The following is a 23507-nucleotide window of genomic DNA, read 5'->3' on the forward strand; positions in this document are numbered from 1 at the left end:
TAAGCAAAATTTGAAGAGAATTCCTGGTTTTGAAGATCACTGAACACCCTGGTAGACTCTAAAAGCCTAGCATCCTTGTTACACCTTCTCTAATAAATATCTTCTCTTTACAGATCACACATCCTGGCTCTCAAACTTGGGCTACGACCTGAACAGCCTCGCCCCACAGTTATACCCGAACGAGCTTCCCGAAAGCCTAGTTCCTCCAGCCTTGGGTCCAGGGACATCAATCTTCGGCAAGAAGGAGCGAATCAGGAACCTGGGTGTTCAGTCCGGCTTCTTGGCCTACATTGCCCAGAGGCACTCTAGCGACACAGCCGGCCTCTCAGCTCCGCCGCGATCAGCCTTGAAAAAAGACACCAGCGAGCTGATTCCAAATCGTCTCGGTGCTGCGTCAGATCCTCCATTTGGAAAAGGCATCTTAGTCTCCAGGACCGCTGACGACCAAGCCGTGGTTTCAAGTGTCTCAACTGCCAATACAATTTACAAGGACGTCTTCACGACCGTCTTTAATGAGTCCTACTTTTTGCCCTTTACTTTCGTAGTCCACAGTGCCCAACAGGACGCCTTTTACTTTGTGAAAGAAGACACCTGGAAATCAACGGAGGACCGGGGGCAGCTGAAACGTCTTGGTGGTCAGGTTAACACCACATTTCATCAGAGCTCGAACGGAAGCGGCAGCAGTACTCTAGTGGATGTGAAAATCCACGGAGCCAGTTACGTGATAAACCTCAGATATGGAACGACTGCCGAGAAGGAGAAGCAGCGGCTGCTTCATCATGCAAAGGCAACTGCAGTTCGTAAAGCCTGGCATCGAGAACGAGAGGCTTTAAAGGCTAATACCCCAACGATGATTGAGTGGAGCGCACCTGAGCAGGATGAGATCGTCAAGGTCGGTCTAGCTTCCAACTACGAAGGCGATTACGTCCACGATGCACAAATATATCCGGAATTATCAGAGGATCCCTACAATGTTCGATTCACGAAGAAACCCGTGGACCCAACTAGTAAAAAGAGACGCAGAAGAAGAGCTCCATCGGCCTGTAAATTCTGGTGGTCGGACAAGTTTTGCTAGGTGGTGTCGTGAATGAATTGTGTCTGATCTCATGAACTCTCTGTGTGAGAACGAGTGACCAGACGAGTCATGGACACTATCAAAAGTTTTATACCAAAGTCTATTTGTGTATTTCGAAGATGCCAAATAATAAGATTATATTATATTATATTATATTATATTATATTGTACACCGTGATAGGGTCTACTCCTAGGTTAAGACTGAATAATAATCGAGAATCAGATCCTGCTGGAAAAATTCAAGTGGACACCAAAGCGGATATTGCACTTCGATTTTTCCAGCAAGATAGCAACGGAATTTCCAAGGAACGTTTTTGAAAACGTTGCCTAAAAAGAGAATAGTGAAGAAATCGATACCTCCATGTTAAAACAAAAAAAAACCTCTCTCAGAGTGGCTCATGGTGGTATCGAAATATAAAAAGAATAGTGGTTTGGAAAGATGTTCGCGTGACTCTGAAAGAAAGTTACGCGACCTGTCAATACAAGGTACATAACTAAGGATAATGAAACGATTAGGTATATCACGACTTTTCGTCGTTGAGATGAAACGAGTGAATGGTCCTAGTCAATAAATAGCTTTACATACTACTAAACGCTATATCTATTGAATTGTGCGTGAGTGTGGAAAAACGGACGCAAGGGTTCTCGAGAGATCTGAGCTGAGATTGAAAGCAGATTTCCGGGATCTTTGTCTTCTCGTTTTTAGTTCAATGTAAGTTGTAAGACGAAAGATACAAAGGCCAATTACCCTAGTTGACCTTTTGACCGTAATACAGTCACTGCGCTCCCTGGTGCATATTGTCATCCTTTTTCACATTTATTCACAATTTCACGTAGAACTCAACTCCATTTTGATCTTTTTACACATTTATATTTACTTGTATTTCTTCATGTACTTAAAATTAAGAATTTATGTGCAGCAACCCGACGTGCAATCTTCTCTCACACATTTTTTAATTTGTTATTTGTTTGTACATGAATAAATACAAATAGCATTCCTCAAAGACCGACCCCTATATCCCCTATTATACCTTATGTTCAGTTCAGATACCTAAAGTACCCTATTTTCAAGATTTGGTACCTATGGTAACTTATTTGCAGCCCATAATGAAACTTTTGAAGAAAATAACAAAAATGATTGAATTTCTGCAAGAAGGAATTGTAAAAAATAATCAAACGTCAGTTCACGTATTGCTACTCCCAAATTACAGTAATTTCAAGGGATTTGAAATATTTTAAGGTATTTTTTAAACTTTTCGGTATTTTCAAAATCTTTTAATTTGAGATATTTTAGGGAATTGTGGAAGATTCTAAGGACAATTTAAAATTAATTTCATTAATTAGAAGGGATGTCAAACCTTTTGAAATTTTTTTAGTCAAATAAGTTTCTAGAATTTTGGATGATATGGATTCTTGAAAAGATTTTAAAGCTTTCAGTATATTTCAATATATTTTCCAAAAAAAGTGAGGTATATTGTAGGGTTTCAAAGATTTAAAGATACATTTTTTATATCATTCTTTTTTTTACAAATTTAAAGAGATTTAAAAAGACTTTAAGGGATTTTAAGGATTTAACTAATTTTTAATTTGTTTTTTGCAATTTTTTTGGAATTTGCCCCGAATTTCGATTAATTCATCCTGAATTCCTTTAGATTTTTTGAATTCTTGTAAATTCATTTAAATTTACTATAATGAATGGATTAAAATCTTTTTTGTTTAATTCATCTTGAAACCTTGTAGACTCATTTCGAATTCGTAGGGATTTAATCAAATTCTCTTGAATGCCTTTTTAATTTTACGGAACTCATTTCAAACTTACTGACTACAACAAATTTTTTCATATTTTCAAATTGTTTCCAATTCACTTGATTGCTTTATAAGCTTGATTTTTTTAAATGAATTTCATCGAATTCTTCTCGTATCCCTTAAATTCATCTAAATTCCTTCAAACTTAACGGAAATCAATCGAATTCCTTTAATTGTTTTGAAGTCGTATGAATTTACCCTGAATTTGTTTGTTGCCCTTTGTCCCTATATTTTATCACGTAGAGACTGTGAGGACTGAAATAAAAATAAATGTGTAAAATATAAAAGGAGGGTTGAGTTCTAGGTGAAATTGTGAATAAATATTAAAAAAAAAGGATGAAAATATGTCCTAGTGGGCTTACTAAACGCAACGGTCACAAAGTCCAAAGTCGCTTTTCCGAAAGTATGTTCCAACTTGATTGTTCAGCTTCTTCAGTGAGTGAATGAAGTTATGTAGATTCTCAACGACGAATGGTTAATTTGTTAAATTCAAGAACAATACAGGACTGCGAGGACTTGAGCTATCGAGTGACCAGTATTGAGAACCTTTTACTTAAAGATTTGAGGTGTTAAGTGAGGCGAGAAGTTTGTATTATATAGTGGTGCTTTCTCGGTGCAATGTTGACAGTGTGCGGGACGAAAACAGATTAAGGGCTAACTTATTTTTAACATGGATGTGTTGTACGTTAGCGATAGCTAGTGATGAATGCCGGCGAGTGCTTCAACTGTTAAACGGTGGAACTGTGGAGTGGAAAGTATAATCGGGATAGAAATTTCCAAAAGTTAAAAAGTCAATAAGTTCCTATCAATTCCTTTAATTTGATTCAAAGATCAGGGTGGTTTTTTCTTCAATCTAAATCGTTTTAAAATAAAATGACCTTATAAATAAACTATAAATTATTGATCGAATGGGCTTAATATTGCAAAACTGTAAACTTTTAAAGTTTCTATTTTAAACCGGGAAATTATAGGAAATTTGTACCCTGAAAGATTCAAATCGAAATTTCCAGATTATGCCTGCACTGTTGCGAAATCTGGTCAGCAATGAAAGGCTAACGTAAACTATTTGTGCTTGCTGGATAAATGGAAAGAAGGATTCTCTGTTTCTTCACGTATTACTAAGTGTATTTACGTCGAAATCGAACTACCGTCAATACCCGTATACCGCGCAAAAAACCCTAACAACCCCTTATTTTTGATTACTGTATTATCAAAAGTCAATAATCGTCTTCATTTACGGAAGGTTATATAGTGGCGTCCTTACATCTAGATAAAAAAAGCTACTAAATGTATAAAATGAAATTAGGGATAGGTGAGCTTCGTTAAATGAATCTTTCAACTCGAGAGTGTTGAGACTGACACCAATTACATTCTGTGGTTCAAGGAAAGTGAGCCACGTGTTCTACTTGATTTAGATTCGAAATTTTGTACAGTCATTCCCATTTTTTTACCTATTTAATAAATTGTTTATCTGTTTAATAAAACAAAATCTGCGAAACTTGTCTATCGTTTTGTTTTCGGCAAATTCAGCGCATGCTCACGCCTATCATTCGACTGAACTACAGTTTCAATTCGTGTTCATCTAAACACGTATCCTACCTTTTAAATTTAAATAATGACACTGCCACACCGACTTTACATATTTTAGGCGTTCAATCAATTTTTAGCGATTTTCCATAGTAGAAATTTTCTTCTGCGAGTCCAGCTGATCGTTTAAAGGAAACGTTGTCGAGAGTTACTCGAGTTTAAACAATTGTTATGAGCTAAAATTGATTTATTTGAATAGATACCATTTTTCTCAGGGTATAATCTTCCTGGCTAAAAAAAAAAACATTTGCCGCCCTTATGTGGCCTGTATTGATAGAATAATCCATTGTACTCGGCTATTAAGAAATGGAATATTTTTATCAAGTCACAAATGACAGATTTGAAGACTGCTAGGGATGCTAGAATGAAATTGAAGGTATTGTAATCCGGCAGTTTGAGGAAGATAATCCCACAAAATGGAGAAAGGGAAAATTTATAACTTAACTTCCATGAAGTTTCGAGTTCTTATTTTAAATTCGCTAAATAACTGTTCCGGGTAATAAACGTGTTTCTATGTCCTCTCAGACTCGAGAAAAGTGTGAAAATATAAAAGATAGACCGATCTGTATATACCCCTCGATCCGCTTGCACATGGGTCAGAGTCAAAATATCGAAAATAAAAAGGTCACACTTCAACTGTTCTGTGATGATTTTTGTGGCTCTGTGGTCAGTGTATTGTCGAAAGTAGTTGTAGAAAATATTTGTGTATTTTAGAAGGTTGGGAAACACTGCATGATGCTGTGATTTTCTTTGTTTTTCTATTCAATGAGAGGAGATAGTTATGAAGGATTTTTTCCGGAATTATTGTTCGATATTGCGACTTGAAATGACCCATTTGCACGCTCAATACTCGAATGAATAGTGAATCAGAGTGTAAGGAATGTACGACGTTAATAAAAGGAGCTGAAACCAAAGCACAACTCAGCCACGCTACATAGCTACGACCACTACTTTGGTAGGATACGCTATTTTGCCGCTGATCTAATTGTTTACTGTCACGTGTTGCTGTAAACCTAAATTACATAACAATACGATATATTTTATTTATATAATAATCTAATCGACTGTATATTTATTGTAAATAGTCACGATGTTTGCGATGACGTACATAATATATCTGTACTTGGATGGAACCTGCCTGAACTGCGCCTGATCCCTCATCACCCTTCATAGTCAGTAATTATCATAGACATTAAAAAAAGATCAGAATTTACTTTAAAAAACTTTTTAGGATTTGAGGAAAATTTATCAATTGATATGAAGCTCAGGGTAATTGCAATTAAAAAATCAGAAGTGTCAGGTAGTATCTTTTTATTCATAATGTTTGTAAATAAAAGTCCGCAGAAGTAAAATTGTAAAATTCCTAGCACCCAATATTTTACCAGGCTCGAGAAAAACGACTTTCAATTTTTGACCGCGATTCTTGTGGACCAGAAAAATATGTCTTCCAAATCCGCCTTTTATTTAAAATGTTTGAACATTCATTTCTATTCTATTTTTTTTTAATTATGCAAAAATAAACATTTTAACTGCTTTATTTTGAATTTAAAAAAAATGATAGGGGAGCTCATTATTTTCATATTTTAATAGCAAAATAATTACAGAAAAGTGTAGCAGACTCAAGAAGATATATTTTTTTAGTCAGTAAGACTGATGACAAAAAATTCAATCTCATTTTTCGCTAAACTGGTCTAACATTAGGTCCTAGGAATTTCGCAATTTTACCTTGCCTGTATTTACAAAAAAGTTGTCTTATTAAAATTTAAATTTAAATTTGGTTTCAATTTTGATTGCAAAATTGCACAATTTACATGTACAATTATAATCTGAATTTTCAATTCCAACGCACGTTTTACTTTATTAATTTTAATATTATTTTATTGAAACTCATGATTAAATTTGAAATTCTTCTTTAGCTGTTTTTAATTGTTTAACTTTAAATGTAGGAAAGGTTTGGTATTTAAAATTGTCTTATTTTGAACCCTTAAATTTGAAACGTTTCACAAATTTTAGATCATTTATTTCTACAAATTGTTTGTCTCTTTATTTTTTACATGGGCTTTTAAACATTTTAATGTTTTACTCAAAAATTTTAGAACTGATCGCATTTAAAGCTGTAATTTTTAAGATGTTCACATTTAAAGCTTATTCTGCACTTTTAAAGATGCTTTTTTAAAGATGTTATCTACCATTGTAAAAATATGTAAATTATAACAAATTTAAAGGTTAAATTTTAAATTACATTTATTTTAAAATGATTCAAATTGTTGAGTTTTGCATGCTGTAATAACCAGTAACAAATAATTCAATTTTTTTAACGTTTTTAATTCAAAATTTGCATGATTTTTTATTAAAAATATTATTCCATCATAAATATTTTCGCGCTAAAATTTTTCTATTACAAATACTTCGGTTTTAAATTGTTGAATTAAGAAGAGTTTCAAATTAACATTTTGTTAAACTTTTGAACGCGTAAAATTTGAAATTGAGTTGGAACATATTTAAATTCAGGACACCTAAATTTCGAGGTTTTTTAATTATATATTTTTTTTAAACTTCAGTTTCAACTTATTCAAAGGTTTAAATTTAAGTCTAGCATTTGTTTTTCCATACCTCGCATCGAAGAATAAATTCATTCGAATTTAATAAGTTTTTTTTTTGGTGAATTCTGATCAAAGTGTTACACTGATTTAAGTAAATGAATATTAGAATAGTGATCACGAGCCCGATCATACATGGATAGCGATGCATTGACTTTTCCATCAATTAATATCATAAATATACATTTTTCAGAAGGTGCATTTCAATCAGGAGTGCAGCCTTGGAAAATAAGAAAAAGTTTTCCTAGGGGTTTTGAATTTCATAGCATTTTCTAAACAAGACTAAAAAAATTCTAGAAAAAATCTAATTCTAATTCACTGCTATTCGAATTCTAGATAGTACTGTTTTATTTGAAAAGAGTTTATATTTTTCTCTTGTACATACATAAAATAGTTACACATTGTATTTAAGGAATATTTAATAAAATAAGATAATCGTCTGTTCCTCGTATGGACTGATTATTTAAGTGATTATTTACTTTTGAAACTCACATTTTCAAACAATTTGAACCTATGTATAGAAAAATGAAAATGTATATCGTGCTCGTCTGACTATTAATCAGATGTCAATATTTATAGTATGAAACTATCGGAATAATTATAATTAGGGATAAGGTAAACCTCCCTACAGTGGATAATGTTTATTTAAAAATACCATTGTATTTAGAAAATTAATTTCATTTAATTAACAGTTAAGACACGATACGTGTTAATAAATTAAATTTAAAATTACGTATTTTACGTGTCTGCGCTCCGAATTAATTATTATTCACTATAGGGAGATTTCCCCTAGATATTTCTTACAGATTGCATTTTCACGAGAGCTTATTACGGTACGTTTTTTAGTTTTAAATAAATTTGAATTTTTTTTTTTAATTCAACTGCAAATTCGCGATAAAAAATATTTTTAATGCAGTTTTTAAGTAAATTAAAGGAAAGACTTTTTTCGATACAATAAAGTATGTCTAAAAGTTAAGAACATTATTATATACCTATATATTAAGTGTTTTCAAAAAGTATATATATGATCTATATATGATAATAAAAATGAAAAATATTTACGTGGTTTATAATGCCTTTCCGATATCTCAAGAGTCAGCGATGGATCAATTAGCCTTTAACTTCCTGCGCACTCCAAATGCTACAAAGACACTTGTTGCCTGATCAAAACAGAAATTTTGTTTCAAAATTATTTGCTACTCTTTTTCTAACAAAAAAAATTATTTTAAAATATTCAATTAGCTTAAGAGACTTACGATGGTTATGGATATCAACAAAACGGATAAACAAACTGCGTAGATGTGAGACTTCAATAAAATAACTGCACTTTTTAAACATCCGGACTTGTAAGCTACCTCCTCTGACATTATTGCACACTGAATATGATTAAAAGTATAATTATTATTTTATTATTTTTCAAGATTAATTATTCAGTGATGGGTAAGTTACTTTTAAATAGGAATTATCTATCGTTCCCGTTACCGATTCAAAATGTAGCTTTTTCTTGGTGACTTTTGCACAGAAAAAAGTAATTATTTTTACTCTTTTAGTTACTTTCGCATTTAGACATGAGCGAAGTAATATTTATAAAACTTTAGAAAATGTTGAATTTCAGTATGGCTACAAATTACTTTGCCTCTGGACATTTTTCTTTTCTAAAACTGTTTCTTCAGATTTGCCTAGTTCCGACTCCCACTTCTGAAAGATTTGCAATTTTCTAGGGCCAATAGAAAATGTTTAAGAAAACTTTGAATTTTCGTCTAAAAAACGTCAATTTTCAACCAGAAATGAAGATTTTAATTAACAGTTCAAAAGTTAATTTTCAACAATAAAAAAACGAGTTTTCAATCAAATAGTTTAAGTTTCAAACAAAGAGGGGAATTTTGAAGTAAAATTAATTTCAAACTAGAATAGTCAGATTTTCAATTTAAATGATTCTTTAAACAAAAAACTAATCTATCAAAATAGATAAATTTTCAACCGAAGCGAAGAATTTGTAACTGAAATTATAACTCTTCAACTAAACAAGTGCATTTTTAACAAAGGAGTTTCGTGTTCAACCAAGGCGTGAAATTTGCATATAAAAAAATGAATTTTCAAGCAAGAAGGTTAATTTTCTACGAAAAAATAAAAATTCTTAACGAAAAATATAATATTTAATACTTCAATCAACAAATATTTTTAATTATATCCAAAACAGTTTAATTCAACCAGAAAATACGCTTTTTCAGGCAAATAGTTGTACTTTCAAATAAAAAAGTTAATTTTCTAGCCAAAAATGGACTGGTTATGCATTAAGTTAAAAAATTATTGTTAGCAAAAAAACAGATTTTCAACAAAATAGTTAAATTTTCAATCAGAGATGAAGTTTCAGCCAAAATGATGAATCTTTAAAAAAAACGAATCAATAAAATACATGGTTTTTCAACTAAAAAGCTTTTTGACCACTTAGTTGAATCTTCAATTAAATATATAAAATTTAAGCAAAATTCTAATAATTAAATTTTTAGTTAAAATAATTTATTTTTAACAAAAAATGAAATTTTAACAAAATGCTTGAATTTTCATACAAAGATCAATTTTTAAAGCAAATTCTTAACCAAAAAAGATAGATCCCAACCTAATCTTTAAATTTTTAATCTAACGAAGAATTTTCCACTAAAATTATTAATCTTTTACAAGAATAGTAAAATTGGCGATTAAAAAAAATTAATTTAAAACGGAAAAACTACTTTGAAACAAAACAGTTAAATTTTCAACAATAACGATGAATTTGAAACTAAAATGATGACTCAACAACCAAAGAAGTACATTTTAATAGAGGATTTCAAGTTTTAACCAAGCCATTAAATTTGAAAATAAAAAAAAATTAATTTTTAACCAAACGACTCATTTTCTAAAAAAAAGGAATTTTAATATAAAAAAGATCATTTTTCAAAACTAACAGTTGAACTTTCAACCAAGATAAATAAGTCTTAAACCAAAAATGGAACAATTAAATTTTCAGTTGAAAAAAATTAATTTTCAATAAAAAAGAAACGAATTTATTTATTTTATTATTATTTGCCAGAGAGATAAATTTTTCACCAAAAAATAATAATACTAGTTGAATTTTTAACCAAAAAAGACAAATTCTAAACAAAAAATATAATAATTGATGTCTCAACCAATAAAGAAATTTAATTTAGGCCCAAAAAAGTTTAATTAAACAAAAAACAAGAATTTTTAACCAAATACTTGTATCCTCAACTAAAAATTTAAGTTTTTAATCAACAATAAAATAGTTAACCTTTCAGTTAAAAAGTTATTGTTCAAAAATATTGAATTTTCAACCAAATAGTTAAATTTTCAGCCGAAATAATGAGTCCTTAACAAAACAAAACAAATCTCGATAAAAAAACACGAATTTTAAACAAAATAGTAGTTGAATTAAAAAAAAAGGATTTTCAGCAGAGGAGTTCAACCTTCAACCGAATAGTTGAATTTGCAAACAAAGAGTTTTAAATATTTTAATAAAAAAGAAATAATAAAATTTTCAACCAAATAATTGAACTTTCAAGGAAAAAGATAAATTTTCAACTAAAATGATGAATCTTCATTAAAAAAAATGTGAACAAAATAGTTCAAATTTCAACAAGAAAAGATAAATTCTTAATGAAAAATTTAATTGTTGTTTAATTTCGAGCAAAAAAGACGAATATCCAACGTAATATTTTAATTTCGAAGAAAACAGTTAAATTTTCATCCGTAAAGAATAATTTTTGAAAAAAACGGTTACATTTTTAAAAGTCAAAATTTCATTTTTAACCAAAACAGATGCATTTTCAATCAAAACGATGACTCGTCAACCAAGCAAGTGAATTTTTAACAGGTAAGTTCAGTTTTCAACCAAGTGGTTACATTTTCAAATAAAAAAGAGCTATTTTTAATCCAAACAGTTGAAATTTGAACCACAAAGTTAAATTTTCCATAAGAAATAGATTAATCAAATTTTTAAGTTAAAAAAACGAATCATAAAAGAAAAAAAATTAATTTTCAACTAAATTGTTGAATTTTCAACCAGTGAGATGAATATCCAACTAAAATGATAGATTTTTTATTAGAACAGTTACATTTTCTAATAAAAAACAAGAATTTTGAACAAAATAGTTACATTTTCAATCAAAGAGACGAATCTTCAACCAAAATAATGAATCGTTAGCCAAACAAGTAAATTTTTAACGGAGGAGTTCAACTTTCAACCGAAAAAGATATACTTACAACCAAAAATGGACTAATAACATTTTCAGTTGAAAAAATATATTTTCAAGAAAAAAACGAATTTTTATCTAAAAAGTTAATCTTCATAAGAGAAGAACTTTTAATTCAAATGATAATTCTTCACTAAAAAAATAAAGAAAATAGTGGAATTCGTAACCAAATAGTTTTTAATTGTTGAAACAAAAAACAATCAAATTTTCAACAAAATATATCTTAACGAAAGAGATAAATTTTCAACTCAAATTATGAATCTTCAGCAAATAGTTGTAATAGTTGTAATAATAATAGTTATTAATATTTCATCTCTCGAAAAAGACGCGTTTCCAATACAATAATTCAATTTTCAACAAAACAGTTGAATTTGTAACTAAAAATATAAAAAATAACTATTTTCAATCTAAACAGCTGAGCTTTCAACCAAAAATGGAATAATTGAATTTTCAGTTAAAAAAATTAATTTAAAAAAAAAACTAATTGCAACCAAATAGATATGAATAACATAATAAAAAAAACATCAGCTTTTAACAAATGATAACAAAAAAAGACAAATATCAAATTAAAAATATACTATAAGTCGGTATTTCAACCTAAAAAGACTTTTAATGTTAAGTCAAAAATAGTTGGATTCAATAAAAAAAGAATGATTGAAAATAAAAAATAGTTACTATACAAAACCAATCAAATGGATTGGTTGTCGTCAAGAAAGAATTGTGCACGTTTTAAAGTGACTAAAAAAGTCACAATTTTTATAGTTACTGTCACAGGAAAAATGCAACTACTTACTAATTCATTACTTATTTACAATTGTAACTTCGCTACCACTAATGTAACAATAAAAAAGTAACTACACCAAACTCTCGCTTTCAGTCACCTCACTGGTGGCCCTCACTGTTTACGTATCTGTCCCCCCGAAATCAGTGTAAGGTCGCTTTAAGCCAAACCCCCGACAATGGACTGAAAGCGAGAGTTTAGTGTAGATTAAATAAACTTAGTTACTTGCCAACAGTGTATAATTATTTTTTGTACCTTTTCGATTGCAGTTGAACAACAACTTTGTGGAATATTTTTCCGATAATCAATCCAATCTTTATATGACTTAATCCCGCAACATTTTAACTGTTATTTAAAAAGAAATTATTGAAAGTTATTATTAATTTTTATAATAAAGTGGAAGAACTCTTACATATCTATGTGTGTTATCCCAAGCTTCTGTGGCCCAATCCAAATTATGATAGTTTTCTATAGACTTTCTCATGTCTCCCCGAATTTTTTGCATCACTTTATCAAAAAGTGAAAAACTCATGATCGCACAGATAAATATAGTGCATAATAATATAGACTGACATGCAATATACTGCAAATAAACAAATGTTTTGGTTAAATAAATTTCAAGTATATTTTTTAATCGCTTTGAAAAATTTTTCGCCTATCTTTTTGAAACATTGATTATAACAGAGTGGCCGAAAAAATAATTTTTTTTAATTCCCTGATTTTTACCTGATCATTCATATTTAAAGAAGCCTAAAAGTAACTAATGTGCATTAATAATGTGACGAATGCTCTTTTAAATTTAATTGAATAAAAAAGAATCGATTCCTAATACTTCAAAACAATTCAAGGTAAACTTAAAAAAATTCAAATGAATTGGAAATAATTAAATAAATTTTTTAAATTCCTTTAAATTTAGTAAAATCAAAAGATTCATGTGAATTGAGAAAATTTCATTTAAATGAAAAATTAATTAAATTTAGTAAGTTTGAAATGAGTTTAAAAAAATTCAAGGAAATTCAAAAAATTTCATAAGATTCAGGATAAATTTAAAAGATATCATGGTGAATTCCTTGGCAAATGAATTCAAATAAATTGCAACAAATATTTCTAAATGTTGTTTGTAACCCTACGAAATCCCTCACTTCTTGCGAATAAAATCTTTGAAATCTATTTAAATGCCATAAAATCCCGTAAAAATCTACGAACGTTGATTTTAATTCCTGAAACCCTGGACAATTATTAAAATATCTTGAGAGAATTTAAAACCATTTAAAATTATGGAAATCATCTTTAATAACAATTGTCTTTAATAATTTTTTCAAATCTCTTAAAGCTTTTTGAAAATACCATGAAATATTTCAAACCTTTTGAAATTTTTCTGAAATCCCTTAAAACTTTTCAAAGCGCTTAAAAATTCCTTGAAATTTTTTAAAATACCCAAAAATATTTCAAATCCTTTGATATTTTTATGAAATCCTTTAGAACGGTTAAAGCTCTTGGAAATTCCTTTGAATTTTTTAAAATGCCCTAAAATCTTTAGAATCATTTGAAATTTTTTCATATTATTGAAATCTATTAAAAATTGAAATCAATTGATAATTCATTGGAATCTTTTAGGATATCCTAAAACCTTTAAAAATCTTTAAAAGTTTTGGAAATACTTTAAGCAAATCGAAAATTGTTGAAAATCTTCGTACCCCTTAAATTCATGAGAATAAATATTTTGCAAAATATTATAAAACACCAGGAAATTGCATGAAATACATTGGTATTTCCTGAAATACTGGTTATTTATTAAAATACAGTAGTACCTCGCTTATCCGAGCTATTGTGGACCGGCTTCCAACTTGGATAATCAGGAAACTCGAATAAAACGGAATTTTAAATAAAAAGAAAGTCTCACTATAATAAACAGAAAATATTCTTAAATAAATATTCAATTTGTACAATTACATGTTTTAAAAAATCTTATAAATAGTTTATATTACATATGCCATGATGTATCTTTATTTGAGGATGCACACTACCTACAATCAATCCAAAAGTTGCCAATCTTTAAAATGATTTATAAAATCAACAAAAAAATATCTATAATTAATTTCTGTAAATCTTGATGGAGGCTTCTAAACACATGTAAGAAAAAATAATTCAGGTTAAAATTGGTTATTTAACAGTAATTTATGAAACTTTAGTTTTTCCTTTCTCTGTAGGGAAATGTTACCATTTTTATCCAATCCTAATTATCAAGGCCTCATTTTATTCTTCGAAGGATTCTCTAAATTTCTATTTGGGTTGCTTTTTTGAAATTAAAAGTAATTGAGAAATGATCTAACTTTTCCCTAAAGAGAAAGGAAAAACTAAACCTTTGAATAACTACTATTAAATAAACAATTTTAAACCATATTATTTTTTTCTGAAGTGTACTTAGAAGCGTCCATCAAGATTCACATAAATGAATAATAGATCTTTTTTTGTCGATTTTATCAATCATTTAGGTTTGAGGTCCTAGATTTTGATGAACCCGCTGCACATTTTCGTTGGTGCAAATTTTTTCATGTGTATTAAGGGTCGTTTGACACTATTTAATAATTTAAAAAAGTAAAAAAAAAAGATTTTTATTGTTTTTTGGCAATTTTAAGTAAAAAATGCATTTTTCCAGTTCCTTTTTTCGGGAAAAGATCGATTCTGTGCGCAAAAATGGCTCTTTTTTGCTAAGAATAGCACGAAACGTATTATTGTGATTTATACTAGCAAAATATGGAGGATGTTTTTTTCAAAATCAGGTTGCAAACAATTGCAATACTTGTGAATTATTTTTTATGCAGATTTATAGATGTTGCTTCAGTTTACTTTTTTTACTCTTTCTGAATTGAATTATTCCTCAAAATGAATACATAATAGTTTTTTGGGTTGCTGATTACGAATTTTCTATCAGATTTGCAAAATTCAAAATGGCAGATCCAAGATATCGGACTAATTTTTTGGAAAATTCCCATTTTTGTATGAAAATCTGTATACAAGACTTCTCGGGGTCTCTAATTGCGAATTCGCTATCAATTCGCTATTTGGGTCAAAAATTGAGCATTCGCTGTCAGATTTGCAATATTCGAAGTGGTATATCTAATATGAACATTTTATGGAATACTGCATGTATAGATGAAAGGAAAATTACCATAAAAGATGTTGCTTCAACTATCTCTAAAAGTAACTTTTTGAATTTCGCGAAACCACTCGCAAATTCGCAATTAGCAACCCCGAGAAGCCTTCTATACAGATTTTCACACAAAAATGGAAATTTTCTAAAAAAAATAGTACGCCATCGTGGATACATCATTCAGATATTTGCAAATCTGATAGCAAATCCATGATTAGCAACCTAAAAAATTATTATGTATCCATTTTGAGGAATACTTCAATTCAGAAAGAGTACACAAAGTAAACTGAAGCAACATCATAAATCTGCATGAAAAGTAATTCACAGGTGTTGCAATTTTTTGCAAACCTGATATTGAAAAAAAAACATCCTCCACATTTTGTTAGTATAAATCCCAATAACACATTTCGTGCTATTCTTAGCATAATAGAGCCATTTTTGCGCACAGAATCGACCTTTTCCCCCAAAAAGGCACTGAAAAATGCATTTTTTTACTTAAAATTGCCAAAAAATAATTTTTTTTACGTTTTTAAATGATTGAATCGTGCCGAGCGAGCCTTTATACATATGGAAAATTTTGCCCCAAGAAAATGTAAAGCGGCTTCATCAAAATCTAGGACATCAAACTTGCTGTAAAATTTTTTGTTATTTAGGCATTAATGGGTTAAGAGCGATTTAGATTATTAACTAATCAGAGCAGAGGTTTAGGACATTTTTATGGTATATTTTTACACGCCTGTTTACTGGTCGTCAGCCAGAAGAGAGACAGAGAGCGGAAAATTGTTAGAAAATTACTCTTTCTTTGACTCTTATGACTTTTCTGTTGGTTGGCGACCAGTTGACAGGCGCGTAAAGACACCATTAAGCTCTTTAAAATTCCTGGGAATTTTTTTTAATGACCCTAAAATCTTTAAAATATCCTTTGGAATCTCTTCAATTTACTGAAATAGATTGCAAATTCTTTGGAATCCTAAAATTCCACAAAGTATTAAAAATCCTTTGAAGTCTCTTGAAACTTTTGAAACCCCTTGACAACTTTTTAAATACGGTAAAATCTTTTAAATCTTATGAAAATTCCTTCGAATCTTAAAATTCCCTATAATATTTAAAATCCTGCGAAATCCTTTAAAACATTTTAAAGCTCTTCAGAATGCCTTGATATCTTTCTAGGCCCCCTTAAAAATATTTCAAATTCTTTTGTAATCCCATTCAATTAGTGAAATCAATTGAAAATTTCTTGGCATTTTTAAAATACTGTGAAATCCTTCAAAAATTTTTTAAGTTCTTAAAAATACCTTGAAATCTTTCTAAACACCCTTAAAAATATTTCAAATTCTTTTGAAATCCTTTTTAATTAGTGAAATCAATTGAAAAATTTTTGGCATTTTTAAAATACTGCGAAATCCTTTAAAACTTTTTAAAATTCTTACAAATGCTTTGATATCTATCTAAACACCCTTAAAACTATTACAAATTCTTTAGAAATTTATTTATTTTATTTATCGAAATAGATTGAAAATTCCTTAGAATCTTTTAAAATATTTCAAATCCTTTGAAATCCCTTAAAACTTTATGAAGCTCTTAAAGATGCCTTGAAATCTTTCTAAATACCCTAAAATATTTCAAATGTTTTGAAATCCCTTGAAACTTTTTAAAACTGTTGAAATTACAATGAAATTTCTAAAAAATACCCTAAAATCTTTCAAATCCTTTGAAATTTTTTTAAATTCCTTCAAATTTTTGAGAGCTTTTGAAAATTCCTTGAAAATTGTTTTAATACATCAATTATTTAAAATCTTTTGAAATGCCATTAAATTATTAAAATATATTGAAAACTTTTTGGAATCTTAAAATTCCCTAAAATATTTCAAATCCTTCGAAATCCCTTCAATCTTTTTAATGCTATTAAAAATGCTTTAAAATATTTAAAATCCTTTTGAAATCCCAATCCATTATTGAAATCAATTGAAAATGTTTTGAAATGTTTAAAATACCCTATAATATTTCAAATCGTTCAAATTTTTTTGAAATGCCTTAAAACTTTGTAAAGGTATGGTAAATTGCTTGAAATCTTCTTAATTATCCCAATAGAGTTCAAATTCTTTGAAATCCTATTAAACTACTGAAATCCCAATAAATTTCGGAAATAAATCGAAAATAACTTAGAATCTTTTAAAATATCCTGAAATATTTCAAATCGTTTACAATATTTTAAAATCCCGTGCAAGATCTATGCAATTCTTCGAAATCCATCAATTCGCGTATTTAAATTGTTTGAAATCTTTTAAAATCCCTTGAAATCTTTTTCAATCTCCTAAAAATTCCTTCTAAGTTTTAAAAATACCCTAAAATATTGCCAGCCATTTGAAATCCCATTAAATTACTGAAGTCTGATTAAAATTCCTTGGAATTTTTTTAAATATCCCATAAAATCATTCTAATCCTTGGAAATTCCTAGACAATTTTTTAATCTCTTGAAAATTCTTCGGAAGCTTTAAAAGTACCCTAAATCCTTAAACTTCATTAGAATATCCTTAAATTATTAAAATCGATTAAAGATTTCTAGGAATCTTTTAAAATACCCTAAAATATTTGAAAACAATTCAGGAAACTTTAGAAATAGCTGTAGATCTGAATTCAATTGTAAAACCATGGGTTAATTTATTTAAAGAAAAATGACTAAAGTGCTATTTTCATTTAAGAAAGTGACTACATAAGCCTAATCTTTAAAAGGTGACTAAAAAGAGAATTCCCCCTGATTTCATGGCGTCTCCTAACCTGCGGTTACACTGCAAAAAGTTCATATTTAAGCACTCACGAGCAGTAAAAGACTTGTTCTTTTCTTCACAAAAGCGAATAATCCGATGAACGACATGCTAGTGGAGAAAATTCCAAGTAAAAGGAGAATTGAGATGAAGAGACCCTGACCAATTAGTAATTTAATATCGATTAGCATCCATATGGAAAGCACTACGATTATGATTCCTGTTAACTGAAAAGAAAAATACGAAAAATGGTAAAAAAAGATTAATTTTATATATAATCATAGTACTTACAAGGGATGCGCTATTGATGGCGAGAAATGAAACTTTGAGACACTTTTTGGGAAGCCTTCTATAAGAAAGTTTGTAAATCGGTATGCCAAAGAATTTTGGTTTTCGAACAGGACCAGAACTTACACTCTCAGTCATTTCTTCGTCTGAACTTGATTCAGTTTCTTCATCATTTTCTGCACATTTATCACGATGTGTCATAATTTCAGTTCAAAACATAAACGTTTCTCTGTGAAAAATAATCATCTGTTTTCTGAAAACTTTCGAATTTAATCCATACATCTCTGAAACAAAATTTCAATCTGTTGCGATTTCTGATCGCGACCGTCAGAACCAGAACTAACACGTGCGACACGAGGTTATAGAGAAACAAACGAATATCAAACAGATTTTATTCGGTTCGTTTGCTTTCAGAGTTTCAGATAAGAATTACGAAAAAGAGCTTCAACCCAGGATTCTTGCTGTTGAAGCTTTTTTCTTGTTTCTATTTCGAGGGGACTTCATGATTATTTTTAGACTAAAGTTAAAATAATTTTTAGATGCATTTTCGAACAAAAGGATTATTTTTTATTTTAAGAGTAAAAAATCGAATTCTTCTCGAAAAGTGTGCGAGATACGTAGAAAAATTATAGGTTAAAATTGTTCTCCTGATTAACATCTGCAAAATAATGCTCTGTTCTAGCAATATATGTTTTTGTTTTCGAAATCATCAAAAGAAACTAAATACGAGTCAGACAGCATTTTTAAAACAATTTTATACATAATAGATTTAATTCTTTCACGATGATTTATTTTGATTTGAGAAATATTTCAAATACTTGACGAATTTCAAAGGATTTCAGTGATTTCACAAAGATGCCAACAGATTATAAATAACTTCAATATTTCACAAATTTCAAAATATTTCACAAACATTTCAAGCAATTTTAAATGATTTTAAAGATTTTATGAAAATTTCAAAACTATTTCAAACATTCCAAACGATTTTTAATTATTTTAAACATTTTGTAAACATTTTAAAAATATTTCAAACATTTCAAACAATTTTAAATGATTTTATAGATTTTATAAAAATTTCAAAAATATTTCAAACATTTCACAAATTTCAAAAGGTTTTCGAAATATTTTAAATATTTCACAAACTTCAAAAGACATTCGAAATATTTCACAAATTAAAAAATATTTGACGAATTTCAAAGGATTTCAGTGATTCCACAAAGACTTTAACATATTTTTAATTATTTCAAATATTTCCAAAATATTTCAAGTATTTCACATATTTTAAAAGATTTAACAATCTCATAATATAAAAAAGATGATTTTTCAAAGTTTTGATGCTATAAAGTCGACTTTTTTTTTAGAAAACTCAAGTTTTAAACAGGAAAAGATGTATCTTCAACAAAAAAAGTTAATTTTCAAAGAATAAATATCAATTTTATTTGTAAATAAAAAGAAAGATGACTTGGCCTAAACAAGGGGAAATTTCAACAAAGTAATTCAATTCTCAACAAAAAAAAAAGAATCATTTTTCAGCCAATAAAAATTTCAACCGGTTTTTGAATTTTTTGAGCAGCAAAGGCGAATTTTCTACAAAACAGTTGAATTTTCAACAAAAAAGTTAATTTTTTATAGAATACTTAAATTTGCAATCAAACAGATCTTAAGAGGTAAAATAAGAGATAGAATGAGATTAAATTTTCAATTTAAAAAATATGAATTTCCAACGAAAAATATAATAGTTAATACGTCGACCAAAGATTTTAATTTTAAATAATAAAAAATGTAATTCAGCCAAAAAAATACGAAATTTCTTCGAAATAGTTCAACACAATAACTTTTTATCAGGAAATAGCATTTTTAACAGTACAAACAAATTTTCTACCAAGAGATGATTTGTCAAACAAAGAAGACGAATTTGCAACCAAACAGTTGATTTTTCAACCAAGAAAGATTTTTCAGTAGATAAAGAAAACAAATTTCAAATAAATTGTTGGTTTTTTCAAGCCGAACATGCGAATTTCCTACAAGACAATTGAATTTTGAACCAAAAGAGTTCGTTATCAATAAAATAGTTAAATTTTCAACAAAAGAGATGAATGTTCAAAAAACAAAAAAATTCAATACAAAGTAGTTTCACTTTCAACCAAATAGTTGCATTTTTAACTGAAAGGGAAAAATTTTGAACCAAATAGTTGAATTTTCCACTAAAAAGGATTAATTTTAATAAAATTGTTGATATTTCATGAAATTGATAAAAATTTCAACCAAACAATAAAATTTTTAACCCAAAACGAACAAACAATACAATTTTTAACCCAAGGAGCTGAATTCTGTGAACCAAAAATATAAAAGTAGAATTTTCATCTGAAAACAATTAACTTTTAAATAAAAAAGAGTTGGGTTTTATTATTTGGTTCTATTAATTTAGTTCGCATTTAACCGAGAAAGCAAAAATAACAGAAAAAAGGTACGTTTTTTGAAAATAAGGGAAAAAGAACAATTTTATTATAAAATTAAAATAGAGGAAAGAGCGTGAAGTCTGTAGAATTCAAAAAAAGGGAAAACATTTTACCCTGTAAACTCTCGCACATTTTTCAAGAAACATGACATTTTTCATTTCTAAAAATGAAAAAATAATTTTTCTCAACAATGTGTCAAAGCGATTATTTCAATATTGCTCTTAAGATACTCCTGAGAAATAGACACAAGAAAAAACTGGATGTACGCTTAAACTTAGTTTCTCATCGTACTTAGAATCTTAGAAAAATAAGAAATCGCAAAATATGAACTGAAAAGTTTTGTAGTGCTACACTTCAATATTTATTTTAAAAAATCCGAGTTCACCTTCAAAATACCCTAAATCAAAATTGCGTAATGTTTTACTTCTATTTACAGTTTTATAATAACTAAAAAAAAAACAACAAATTCTACCTGAATATCTGAATTCGAAATTGTAACATCAACGTTTCGACTGCCTTCTAGAACTACGAGTACTCGAATTTTTCGAAGTTTTCGCATCAGGCCCGATAAGAATGCGTCCTGCAGCAATTTCTTCCCGATCGGCAGAATTCTCAATTTGTTTTTGAGCTTCAAGGAAAAACATGACATCCCTCAGTTGCTCCTTTAAATCGGTCAACTCCGATTCCTTTCCAGTTTTATACTGCGCCAGTTCATCCTGCAACTGCTTGTGTTTCGTTTGCCACGATGTCTGATTTAGCTGCAGAGATTTCCGCAAAGCCTTTTCTTCCGAAAGCTCAGACTGCGATTGTGAAAGCTTGTGTGTTATATTCTGTATTTTCTTCTCCAGAGTCTGCTTCTCCTTATTCAAAGTTGATATTTTTTTCTGGAATAAGAAGAAACGCGCATAAGCACACAAAGCAATTAATTCGGTATTGCTGCAAAATAACAATCTCGAAATTCCCTCAATTTTCCCTGATCAATTTTTCATTTTCCCTGACCGTTGTCAAATTTTCTTTCAGGTATACAAGCAACCTTACACCTTGGTGATCAATAAAGTTAATGAAAAAAGTGCTGCTTCCTGAATTTATTTTAAAACCTTTTCGTGACAACAGCCATACAGAATTTGATAAGGAATCATCCACAAACTATGTAAGATAAAATTTTCAACTAATAAAAGACAAGTTTTAAATAAAATAAATGGATCTTCATCGAAATAATTAGGTTTTAAAACAAAACTGGAATAATTAAACTTTCATTAAAAACATTAGAACATTAATTTCAAACAAAATACTTCAAGTTAAGGGCACGTGATACAGCTAAATACCTATATTACCGACCTCACTTTATCAGTTCACTGAATCTTTTTTTGAACCTAAGAACTTTTTTTGTAAATAAAATATCGAGCTGAAACTTTGGGAAATGTATTAGAGTACAATGAAATACGTTTGGGTACTGCATTTTGGTAGGAACTTCACTGAAAATTATTTCATCTTTTTTCTGAACCTCAAAATTTTTTGAATGTACGAACTTTTTTTATACATACAATATCGGTCTCAAACTTTGAGAAATGCAAGAGTGGAAAGAAAACTACGTTTAAGTACAAAGCTTAATAATAAAACATGTAAAAAAATATATTTCAACAATCAATTCCAACGGCATCAGCCGGTAGAGTTGTACACGAAAATACGAATCCTCTAGAGCCTCGTCTAGTGGCCGCCAGGTTTCGTATTTTCGTGTACAACATTACCGGCTGATGCCGTTGGAATTGATTGTTAAAATATATTTTTTTAATTTCTTTTATTATTAAGCTTTGTACTTAAACGTAGTATTATTTCAGCTCTTGCATTTCTCAAAGTTGGAGACCGATATTTTATGTATAAAAAAAGTTCGAACATTCAAAAAATTTTGAGGTTCAGAAAAAAGATGAAATAATTTTCAGTGAAGTTCCTACCAAAATGCAGTACCCAAACGTATTTTATTGTACTCTAATACATTTCCCAAAGTTTCAGCTCGATATTTTATTTACAAAAAAAGTTCTTAATTTCAAAAAAAAATTCAGTGTACTGAAAAACTGTGGTCGGTAATATAGGAATTTAGCTGTGTCACATGCCCTTAAGGGCATGTGATACTTCATCGTGTGGTCAATCGGGTACAGTTCCGACGGCTTTTTTTCCACAAAAATGAAAATTTTCAAAAACTGAATTCGGAGATGCTATAAAATATTATAACGAACGTCCCCGGACTCTTTTTTCAGGAATAATAACAAAAAAAATGTTATTGTGCTAATTACCAAATTTTATGCATGTGTATTATTTTGTGGTTGGGGTGATTTTTAGCTCTCTGTCATTCCGATAGTGTAGGTCTCTATCGTACCGATTCTGTCGGTAATCACTCTAGAATAATTATGGTGCAATAAACTATCTTACCAGCCTAGCTGGTAATGTAGATAGATAAATTTTGAAATTTTCGGCGTAGAGGGCGTACGAAGCAGCATGAAACTTTGAAACTAATGTTCAATTTTTCGCCACTGGGAAATTATTTATGAAATAAACTTTTTTGATTGCCTGCAAACAAGGTTAATTCCGGGAGATTAGTTACTATGTTTATTTGCAAGCCCAAAGTTTTCGGCCAAAAATATGGTGTAGTTTGCAAGTAACGCACAGGATAATTGTAACATACATAACCTCCAAATATACACACGTTGTTAGCAATATCAAAAAATTTTTTGAAAAAAAAACACA

At 29.2% G+C, this 23507-nt stretch overlaps 3 protein-coding genes across 8 annotated transcripts in view; 1 reads left to right on the top strand and 2 right to left on the bottom strand.

Moving 5' to 3' along the window:
- LOC117172388 (teneurin-a) overlaps nt 1-2479 on the top strand; it is a 70713-nt gene extending 68234 nt beyond the window's left edge. The window contains exon 17 of the mRNA XM_033360252.1: nt 114-2479. Within this exon, the coding sequence (XP_033216143.1) occupies nt 114-1075 (962 nt within the window). The 3' untranslated portion in view covers nt 1076-2479. The remainder of the gene's footprint in view (nt 1-113) is intronic.
- Nucleotides 1-19166, bottom strand: part of LOC117172389 (CD63 antigen-like) — a 523259-nt gene extending 504093 nt beyond the window's left edge. For 5 of the 6 annotated variants that reach the window (XM_033360254.1, XM_033360260.1, XM_033360257.1 and 2 more), the window contains exons 1-6: nt 18310-19166; nt 18072-18245; nt 12512-12682; nt 12355-12444; nt 8325-8444; nt 8131-8228 (exon numbers count right to left, since the gene is read on the bottom strand). In XM_033360254.1, coding sequence (XP_033216145.1) covers nt 8175-8228; nt 8325-8444; nt 12355-12444; nt 12512-12682; nt 18072-18245; nt 18310-18507 — 807 coding nt within the window. In that variant the 5' untranslated portion in view covers nt 18508-19166 and the 3' untranslated portion in view covers nt 8131-8174. Of the gene's footprint in view, nt 1-7486; nt 7580-8130; nt 8229-8324; nt 8445-12354; nt 12445-12511; nt 12683-18071; nt 18246-18309 lie in introns of those variants that run through there. The other variant, XM_033360255.1, reaches the window with a different exon arrangement.
- Nucleotides 19167-21102: 1936 nt separating this feature from the next.
- The window catches only part of LOC117173820 (BRCA1-associated protein), a 20010-nt gene continuing 17605 nt past the window's right edge, over nt 21103-23507 (bottom strand). The window contains exon 5 of the mRNA XM_033362464.1: nt 21103-21701. Coding sequence (XP_033218355.1) covers nt 21266-21701 — 436 coding nt within the window. The 3' untranslated portion in view covers nt 21103-21265. The remainder of the gene's footprint in view (nt 21702-23507) is intronic.

Source organism: Belonocnema kinseyi, chromosome 5 (assembly GCF_010883055.1).
Source record: "Belonocnema kinseyi isolate 2016_QV_RU_SX_M_011 chromosome 5, B_treatae_v1, whole genome shotgun sequence".
NCBI lineage: Eukaryota > Metazoa > Arthropoda > Insecta > Hymenoptera > Cynipidae > Belonocnema > Belonocnema kinseyi.